The 11,027-nt window shown below is 38.2% G+C and overlaps 1 protein-coding gene across 1 annotated transcript in view; it reads right to left on the bottom strand.

The window, feature by feature from the left end:
• Positions 1 to 2,744, bottom strand: part of LOC111821186 (zinc finger protein 699-like) — a 4,956-nt gene extending 2,212 nt beyond the window's left edge. Inside the window, exon 1 of the mRNA XM_023734517.1 lies at positions 2,714 to 2,744. Coding sequence (XP_023590285.1) covers positions 2,714 to 2,744 — 31 coding nt within the window. The remainder of the gene's footprint in view (positions 1 to 2,713) is intronic.
• Between the last annotated feature and the right edge of the window lie 8,283 nt (positions 2,745 to 11,027).

Here is an 11,027-nt window from a genome sequence, read left to right as displayed (position 1 = left end):
GAGTTCTTGTATGCTGAGTGAGATGTGAGGAACTACTAAAGGCTTTTCCACATTCTTTACATTCATAAGGCCTCTCTCCACTGTGAGTTCTTACATGTGTAGTGAGGCCTGAGGCATAACTAAAGGCTCTCCCACATTCCTTACACTTATAAGGCCTTACTCCACTGTGAGTTCTTACATGTAAAGTAAGAGATGAGGTCTGGCTAAAGGCTTTCCCACACTCCTTACATTTATAAGGCCTCTGTCCATTGTGAGTTCTTGTATGTGTATTGAGGTGTGATGACTGACTAAAGGTTTTCCCACATTCTTTACATTCATAAGGTCTCTCTCCACTGTGAGTTCTGATATGTGTAGTGAGGGCCGAGGCACAATTAAAGCCTTTCCCACATTCCTTACATTCATAAGGTTTATTTCCATTCTGAAATTTTTCTTTACATTCATGTTTACTATCTCTAACATGTCTCTGAAAGGATGAGACACTACAAAAATCTTTCCAGCATTTGTTACACTGATAGTGTTTCTTATATGGTTTCTCTCTAGCAAGAGTTCTCATAGAAGTGCTTTGGTTAGAGGGCAAACTGCAAGCTTCTCCACGTTCCTTAGACTGACAAGTATTGCGTCTCGTGAAGGATCTGATATGAAGCTTAAGTGATGAGTGTTCCATGAAGGCTTTTCCACAGTCACCACCTTCAAAAGGTTTTACTTCTGAATCATTTCTTTTCAGCACATTAAGATTTGAAATCTGGCTGAAGGTGTTTTCACACGGACTGCTTTCATTACTTCCATGGAGAATTTCTTCTGTACGCCTTCTGTTAAAGACAGGCAACATGCTGTTGGAAATAAATTTGTTTTCATTTTACCATTGGTGAACACTGTGAACGTGCATACTTTTTTAACTCGGAGTTGTCTCATTTTTCATACATTAAACCATTTAGCAGAAATATTACCGTTACTGCTAATATTTTTCTTGAATATGAAGCTTTCTGATAATTGTATACAAGTAAACTTATGTTTCAAATACTCAATATCCAAAGCTCATTTTTGAAAACGTTGTATTGTGGAAAGTCTCTAAACGTATACACACACACATATATTCACGTCATGTACCTTAGGACTTTCTCCTGAAGCACTGTTTTCTCTTGTTTGAATGAGACTCACCTCAAATGTTGCCCCTCGTTTTTAGGCTGATCTTCGCTGCCAAGCGATTCAAAGATTTCTCCTAACATGGATGACCAGCTATCATTATTCATGATTTGCGCTATTATACGTTCAATGTATAACTTTTCTCCATCAAGGTTTTGAGACTCTGACCAAGTGATTCAATGTGAAGTTCACAATATGAAACAAAAAGGAAAGGAATTATTAGGGGGAAAATGCTGCAGTGAATAAAGAACAACTCACACACATTTCACAGCATAAGAACATTGGCAATGGTTAAAAAGCCATTTACTAGGAAATACTTCCTGAGAGCTGAGAATGGTGGTGACATAAACATGTTTAATTAGGAGAGCTAAGTAGAAAGATATTGGACACAACACACATGTAATATTAAAAAAAAAAAAGGAGAAAGTATTTCTCCCATAACCACAGGTGTGAGGGGTTTGATAAAGTCAGAAAAGTAAGCTCAGGTATCTGTGAAGTTATCTCTCTCCTCCACCTGAAAGACACTTCTACCTGATTCAAATCTAATTCCCTCCATGCAGGACTGCTTCTTTAAATAATTACTGCTTTTCTAGTGCTCCCCAACAGAGTGGCCTGGATTAGTCCTATCTCCACTCTCATCAGATCATTCCCTTGCTTCTCTCGAAGAAACGGTGCTTATGGGGAAATATGTATCTGATAAGATGCTCATGGAGAAATGCATACCAGAAGGGAAGACAGTGTAGAGCAATGAACATTTCCCTGACACTGTGCCAGTACTTTGGTCTTCAGGGTTTCTGCAGATGAGCAGGTGTGAGTATATGTGTGGCAAAATAATCATTTCAAATTTGTAATAAACACAGTAAAACTCTTACATGGCCCCAAATCACAAATCAATCAGTCCCTTAAAGAAACCCCTGGAAACAATGCTTACACCTGCAACACTTAAAAGAGCCTCAAGGCTTTTAATCACAAGAGAACTGAAAACTCACTTCAATACACAGAATTTTATTTTTGTGCGTATTACAGATTTAACTGTACCCCCCAAAAAATATGTGTAGAAAATCCTAACCCCTATACCTGTGGTTGTAATTCCCTTTGGAAATGGGCTTTGTTACGTTAATGAGACAGTATCAATATAGGGTATGTCTTAAATCTATCTTCTGAGATACAAAAGAGATTAAACAAGCAAATCAGAAGCAGAGATGGGGTAAGATAGATGCCATGCCACATGAAGATCACCAAGGAGCCAAAAATAGAAAAGGGAGACAATGACCTTTCCCCAGAGACAGAAAGACTTCCCCTAGAGTCAGCACCCTGAATTTGGACTTATAGCCTCCTAAACTGTGAGAAAATAAATTTGTTTGTTAAAGTCACTCATTTGTGGTATCTCTGTTATACTAGCACTAGACAACTAAGACAATGGGGAAGAGAGAATATGTAAGCTACACAAAGCAGGCGACCATGCCTGTTTTTTGTATTCCAATTCCTCAGCTCCAATATTGGAACAAAGTTGATGAATACAATATTTTTGTTCACCAAAGGATTAAATAAAAAATGATGCCATTCTTACCTACTGAAGCCAGGTTTCTGAAGGTTTCCATCATCACATTTCTGTAGAGTTTCCTCTGAGCAAGGTCCAGCAAAGCCCACTCTTCTTGGGTAAAGACCACAGCCACATCCTCAAAGAGCACTGAGTCCTAAAACATCCCATACATTCCAGATCAGCAAGATACCCTGTACTCCAGTGTGTGCAAGAGGAAGGGTGAGGCTGACAGACCTGGGGAACTGAAAATTCATAGGGATATGACACAAGATTCTATGTTCTACCAAGGTCTAGTCTAGGGTATAGCCGCCAGCCCCTTCCCTTCACTAACTACATTCACTTCCTGACTGCATCTTGTCTGATAAGACTTTCAACACACTGAAATAATCTGTCCACAGTTTGATTGTGACCAATTCCAGTCTTCTTTCTTTACGGTCTAGAACAGTTGGAAAACATAGAAATTACAGAAATGCTCTAATTCAGATCTTCACTTTCTTCTCAACAATTTCAACTTCTTCCATAAGACCTACCAGAACACTCAACAAATCATGAAGCGCAAGGTGAAATCAGGATGAAGTATTAACAACTGGGAAATAATGAAGTACGGCAATTTTTCCTTTTGCCCTTCAGCCATGGGGATACCAGGAGCCAGCACAAAATGGCAACCAAAGGCCTTGAAGCAATATTTTCCTAAAGAACTCTAGGAGATCAAGAAGTGACAGTCTTACCTGCTGAAAAGAGAATAAAATTTTTCACATATCAGCCATTTACTTTTCCAAAACTCAGCAACTGTGCTATCATTCTCTCTCCTTTTCACAGAAACAGACAAAGGTACTTAAGTTAGAAAGCGCTCAGATATGAGACAGGAAACATGAGAATCCAGATCTTCCCACAATTCTCAAATTTCGAAACGTGATGCAACTATACACCAATCATTAGTGAGCACACCCCTCAACAAACATAAATATATATACATACACCCACACACAGTTATGACAAAGAGACCTACCACTACAGAAACCAGAATAGCACGCCCTTGTGTTTACTAACCAAGAAGAGGTTATGATTCCCATTTTGTAATGACAATGTAAAATGGCATGATGGCAGTATGTAACCGCCTCTAACTTCAAGAGGGGAAAGGAGTATCAAGATCACCATCAACAGCCCATGGCTGATTCCTATGAGGTCAGTCATGCCTCCACCCTCCAACCTTTCTACCAATACAGACATCAACTGTCCCTCCCGTAGCACTCTCTACTTCTCTGCTGGGTTTGATAATTTGTTGCAGTGACCACACAGAACTCACAAACAATACTCACGATTATGGGGTTTATTAAGGAAGTAACAGTTTACAATCCAGGTACAGAAATGCTCAGGATACAGTTCTTTGATCAAGACAGTGTCTTCCCAGCCATGTCCACAGGCATGCCTTTCACTGGTCCCTCAGCTCTGCCATACTCAGGCAAGTGTCACAAAGCTCTTTTAGTTCTGCTGATAAGTGCCAGGAGGCACCCCACACTGCCAGGAAGCCTCCTGCCCAAAGGTGCTCAGCTGTCTTGCTTCGTGGGTCAGTACATCCACTGCAACTGCCCTGTTCCATGTGCCAAGAAGCCCACCATAGCTCTCTCTCTGTCTCCTGGGTCTAGGAGGTCTCAGTGCAGGGATCTCGGGTCCAACAGATGCACTCCACTCCTAGCTAGACTCTCTTGGTGGTGGTAAGTCCTCCTTGCTCTGGGATTGACATCTTTGCTTTCTAATACTTTAAAGAGATCTTTTGCAGCAAAGTTGACCAAGGCAATGAGTCGTTTAATTTCTTGACTGCCACTTCCATGGGCGATGATTGTGTATCCAAGGAACATGAAATCCTTGACAACTTCCATCTTTTCTCCACTAATCATAGCATTGTTTCTTGGTCCAGTTGTGACTTTTGTTTTCTTTATGTTAAGGTGTAATCCATACTGAAGACTAGTCTTTGATGTTCATCAGTAAGTACTTCAAGTCCTCTTCACTTTCAGCAAGCAAGGTGGTGTCACCTGCATAACGCAGGTTGTTAAAGAGACTTCCTCCAAACCTGATGCCTCATTCTTCACATAATCCACTTCTCGGATTATTTGCTCACCATACAGATTGAATAAGCACAGTGAAAGGATATAATCCTGATGCACACCATTCCTGACTTCAAACCACATAGTATCCCCTTGTTCTGTTCGAACAACTGCTTCTTGGTCTGTGTACTGGTTTCTCAGGAGCACAACTAAGTGTTCTGGAATTCCCATTCTTTGCAATGTTATCCATAATTTGTTATGATCCACAGAGTCGAATGCCTTTGCATAGTCAATAAAACACAAGTTAACATCTTTCTGGTATTCTCTGTTTTCAGCATACTGACATCAGCATCACTATCCCTAGTTCCACGACCTCTTCCGAATCCAGCTTGAATTTCTGGCAGTTCCCTGTCTATGTACTGTTGCAACCACTTTTAAATGACCTTCAGCAAAATTTTACTTTGGTGTGATACAGGGTGCCAGCTCTAGGGGAAAGCTTTCTTTCTCTGTCAGCTCTGGAGGAAGGTACTTATCTCTTTGAGCTTCTGTTCCTCAGTGATCTTCATGTGGCTTGGCATCAGTCTTACCCCATCTCTGCTTCTTTTGCTTGCTTAATCTCTTTTGTAACTCAATAGAGAGTTGACTTAAGACAAACACTATACTAATACTGTCTCATTAACATAACAAAGACAGCCCATTCCCAAATGGGATTATAACCACAGACATAGAGGTTAGGATTTACCACACAATTTTCAGAACACAAATGAATCCAGAACAGATGATGTCACAACAAACTTTTAGCTAAAGCAACAATCGAGAAGTCTCCTCCACTGCAGGGGACCAAGTTACATATTTTAAAGTTATCAAAACCTCTAACGTTCATTATACAATATATTAACGATAAAACGTTCCATGAATGGAGCAACTATGATTTATAAAAGGTTGTGCAAAAGGTTTCTGACATACTAGCTCACTTGTATCTCATGACTCTCCTAATAAAATATTTCACAAATAACTAATAGCTAAGTTAGAGATAAGCAATCACATGCTCAAGGTTGCCAAATGGATTGTTGCTTAGCCAGGGTCAGAATACATGTCAATTTGTCTTTGAAGCCTAAACTCCTAACATTGCTGTTCCTATGCATACTAGTTTGATGGTATTTTGACTGTTATTCTCCAATAACACCTGGATGATCAACAACCCTGCTGGGCACTAGGGATAACAAAGGAAACGACCTATTTTATTCAGATAATGTGGAGCTCCTTCTTCTGACAAAGCCCTGTGTCTCCAGTAAGACTGTTTTCCTTCAGACCCTTACCTCTAGCTCCTTCATTTATTAAAATTGATTTAAGTATAGATACATCAGTCAGTGAACAAAACAAAAATATCCAGGTACACATGGACCATGATGTCTTTGTGTGTAGACAGTAAATAAAAAAATACACTCATCAAGTGGTGGTAAGTTCTATGGAAGATGCAGCAAAATGAGGGGATAAGGTGCAAGAAACACAGCATATTTATCTTTAGTGAGTTAGTGCAGAGAAAAACAAAATAACCATTTTAGAAAACATTAGCAAGTGAAACCTGGCTTGGTGAGGGGAAAAAGCACACTTTCAAGTCTAAAAACCTGGAAGAGGATTGTGACGATTTTGCAAACACTCATATAGATTTCACAAGTTATTCGACTTCAAAAGTACCAAGGGAGAGGTGCAGGAGTCCAAGGACTCCACTGACCTTCACCCCAGGAAAAGGAAGATACACTGCTTATACCCAGGAAAGAACAGGACATTAGCAATAGGGTAAACATACCAATCTGGGACACTGGGGAAAATAAAAGCAGCATAAGTTAGTAGTATGAAAATAAAGACCACAATAACGACACACACACAAATGAAGACTTCCAGTTTCTGGTCCAACATGTAAGAAGCTTGGACGTCATCACCCCCACCCTCAAAACAAGAAAAAGGCTGAACATACTGAACTCACAGAATTTAGGTCACAGGGAAAACTGCTGCCAGAAAACTGGAAGGATCCATAGGTAGATACGCAGAACCATACCAGAACAAAAACCTAGAAACAAAAACTACTGCTAAGATCAGTGTATCAGCATAGGAAAAGTTAAAATGTGACTGATGAATTGCTGGAGCCTGGGTGTGGCCAACCTTCAGGGTTAAAAGTACCGGGGGGACCCAATTTTAGGGAGACTCACAGAGTTTTTTGAGTTTTACCTCCAGGAACCCTATCACGTTCTCAGTGTGAAGATCAGAGAAAAATCTCCTTGTGCTTCCTTCCAGCAGGAGGAAGAGGAAAGTAACCATTTAGAAATTTCCCCAGAGCTCTCTGCTCTCTCTGACAAGGCCTGCCCTCAAGAGAACTGATTTTACTAGAGTCTAACTGGCCTGCAGTAGTGAAATACCCAACACCAGCCCCATCTAGGCTTCCTGCTTCACCAATGTAGAAGAGGGGCTAAGCAGAGAAGCACTTATACAGCTGCCCAGGGACACAGTCTCACTAAAGACAGACTTAATCATTGGACTATAGCATACTTCCTCTCTGCCGCATACCTTACCACCACATCAACAGGGCTTTTATATAATAATAGGATTACAACAGAAAGAATACCAAGTCTCAGACTTTATTTAAGAGGTTTCTAGAGAACCCAAACTCAACAGGAAAGACAAAAACAACATCAGGGAACATCTTGGCCTCTTACACCTCTAGCAAATCTTCAACACAGCCTAATGCTTACCAGATCAAGACAAAACCCCATGCTAAAGTCCTACTTACTTTAATTTCTTTTACTTAGTACATAATCTCCGGTTTTCCACAAAAAAAAACTATTAGGCATACTAAAGACCAAGGATGCGGGGGAGGCAGAACAAGCATCAGAATCATTCTAAGATATGGCAGAAATTTGGAATTATGAGTCTGGAAATGCCAAACAACTTTAATATGTTAGGGACACAAATAAACAATACAACATACAATACCAGATGGGTAACGTAAGCAGAGAGATGGAAAACAAAGAATCCAAACAAAACGCTAGAAGTCAACAACAATGTAACAGACGTGAACAATGCCTTTAACAAATTTTATCAAATGACAGGACAAATGAAAGAATCAGTGAACTTGAGAATATGTTACTATGTTAATAGAAAATTCCAAAACTGAAATACAAAGAGAAAAAAGAATAAGAAAGATGGAACAAAATATCCAAGACTTGCTGGACAACTGCAAAATGTGAGCCATATGCATATTGGGAATACTAGAAAGGAATCGCAGTAAAATGAACATAAGAAACGTTGGAGGTGATAATGGCTGAGAATTTTACAAAATTAATGATGCACACAAAACCAAAGATTGGGAAGTTCAGAGAACACCAAACAGAATGAATACCAAAAAACTCTATGTAGGTACATCATATTCAAACTGCAAAAAATAAAAAAGAAAATACTAAAAAAAGCCACAGGGTGGGGGAAGGGGAGGACTCACCTTCTTATTGAAGAGCACATTTAAGTATTACATCATACCTCTATAGGGTCGCTGTAAGTTGGTATCAACTCGATGGCAGTGGGTTTGAGATTTTTTGGGGTTTTTTTTGGTTCTCTTAAGAAACCATATACATGTAAGCAACAAGAGACTGAAATAGTGTTGAGAGAAAAAAATCGCTAACCTAGAATTCTGCCCCCAGCAAAATTATCCATCAAAAAGTGAAGGAGAAAAAAACAGAAAATAACAAGTGTTGTGAGGATGTGGAGAAATCGGAACCCTCATCTACTGCTGATAGGAATGCAAAATGAGACAGCTGCTGTGGAAAAGAGTTTGCTGGTTCCTCAAAAAGTTGACTATAAAATTACCATATGATCCAGCAATCCTACTTCTAGGTATATACCCAAAACAACTAAAAGCTGACAATCAAACAGAAATCTGTATACCAATATTCACTGCAGTACTATTTACAACAGCCAAAAAGTGGAAACCTAAATGCTCATCAATAGATGAATGAACAAAATATGGTATTATCCATGCAACGAAATATTACGTACCTATAAAGAAAACCGAAGTCCTGATACACACTACAACATACGTGAACTCTGAAAACATTATGCTAAGTGAAATAAGTTAATCGCAAAAAGACAAATACTGCATGATCCCACTTATATGAAATAAGCAACTGTACAGAGACCAAAGCTTATTACTGGTTACGAGGTAGGAAAAAGGGAGATGGGAAGTTTTAGCATAGGGGGCACTGAGTTCCTGCTACTGGTAGTGAAATAAATTGTAAAATAATAGTGATAATAGTTGCACAAATGAATGAAATCAATGTCACTACATTATTGTTGTTCTTAGTTGCTGAGTTGATTATGACTCACGGCGACCCTATGTGTACACAGTAGATCTGCTTCATAAAGTTTTCAAGGCTGTGACCTTTTAAAAGCAGCTTGCCATGCCTTTCTTCCAAGGAACCTGTGCATGGGTTTGAACTACCCACCAACCATTCAGCTAGCAGCTGAGTGGTTAACTGTTTGCACCACCTGCTAAATTATACACGTAAAAATTGTTGAATTGTCAAATGTTTTGTAACACATATTTTTATGACAATTTAAAAAAATCATAAAAAAGAATGAAAGAGAGATAAGGACATTTTCAGACAACAAATATGGAGCATATTCTCACCAGTAGAGCCTCCTTGCAAGAAATGGTAAAAGTAGTTCTTCAGAGAGAAGGAAAATGATATGAATCAGGAACTCGGACCTACATATGGAAAGTGAGAGCATTAGGAAATGAATAAATATATGTAATACAAAATCTTTCACCTTTACTATTCTTAATTTATCTAACAATTCAAATTTTGTTAAAAATAACAGCATATATTACATGAGTATAGTTTATGGATAAGTGAAATGAATGACAGTAAAGTTATCAATACAAGAGAGAAGAGTTGAGAATACAGTTATAAGGTACTTCTAGTACCATGAATCGGCAAAGTGTTACCTGAAAGTGAACTGGAATTAGCTGTAAACATATACTGCAAAATCTATAAAGACCACTTAAAAAAAAAAAAAAGAAGCAAAAATTGATATATTAAGAAGGGAGAATATGGAATCCTACATGAAGCTCAATGGAAACCACAGGAGACAATAATAAGAGTGAAAGGCAAAAAAAAAAAAAACAAGGAATGAGGATGATAATAGAAAACAGGAACAAACGTGAAGATGTTAATCCAACTATATCAATAATCACCTTAAAACATCAATGGTCTATACACACCAATCGAAAGATAGAGACTATATGGTCTTTAAGAAAGTCATTTAAAATATAAAAACACAGATTAAAAGTAAAACAAGCTCAAAAAAAAGGATGGAGTAGCTATATTAATTTCAGACAAACCAGGTTCCAGAGCAAGGAAAAAGAGGGACATTACATATAAAAGGGTCAATTTGGCAGGAAGGCATGAAGACCCTTAATGTGTATATGCTTAACAGAGTGTCTAAATATGTGAAGCAAAAACTAAGAACTGCAAGGAGAAATAAACAGATCCACTATTATAGTTGGAGGCTTCAACAACCTTCTGTTAGTAACTGGCAGATACAACATGCAGAAAACCAGTGAGGCCATAATTGAACCAACAGCAGCATCAAGTGGATCTAACTGATATATAAACAATAAACATGATGTCCAAACACAACACAATATACATTCTTTTCAAGTTCACTGGGAACATTCACCAAGACAGACCATTTTCTGTGTCATAAAACACAACTTAACAAATTTAAAGTATCAGAAACCATACGAAGTATGTGCTCAAACCAAAATGGAATTAAACTAGAAATCAATAAAACAAAGATAGCTGGAAAATCCTAACATACATAAAGATTAAACAACACATTTCTAAATAACACGTGAGACAGAGAAGTCCCAAAATAAATTAGAAAATATTTTAAATAATAAAAATACAACTTACTAAAATTTACTGGATGCAGGGAAAGCCAAGCATTCAGAGAAATTTATAGTACTGAAGGTACTTATTAGGAAGACAGACCCAATAACAATGACCTAAGCTCCCCTCTTAGAAAACTAGAAAAAGAACAAATTAAAGCCAAAGTAAGCAGAAGACATAATAAAAATAAGAGAACGAATCAACAAAAATGAAAGAAAAAAAAAAAGGAAACCAATAGAGAAAGTCACCAAAACGACAACAACGAAAAACAATAAAAGTGATAAGCCTCTATCCAGGCTAACTAAGGAAAAAAGAGAAGATATAAATGACTAATATCAGAAATGAAAGAGGAGA

Source organism: Trichechus manatus, unplaced genomic scaffold (assembly GCF_000243295.1).
Source record: "Trichechus manatus latirostris isolate Lorelei unplaced genomic scaffold, TriManLat1.0 scaffold00069, whole genome shotgun sequence".
Lineage (NCBI taxonomy): Eukaryota > Metazoa > Chordata > Mammalia > Sirenia > Trichechidae > Trichechus > Trichechus manatus.
The sequence above is the reverse complement of the archived record's forward strand: the minus strand, read 5'-3'. Positions and strand labels throughout refer to the sequence as shown.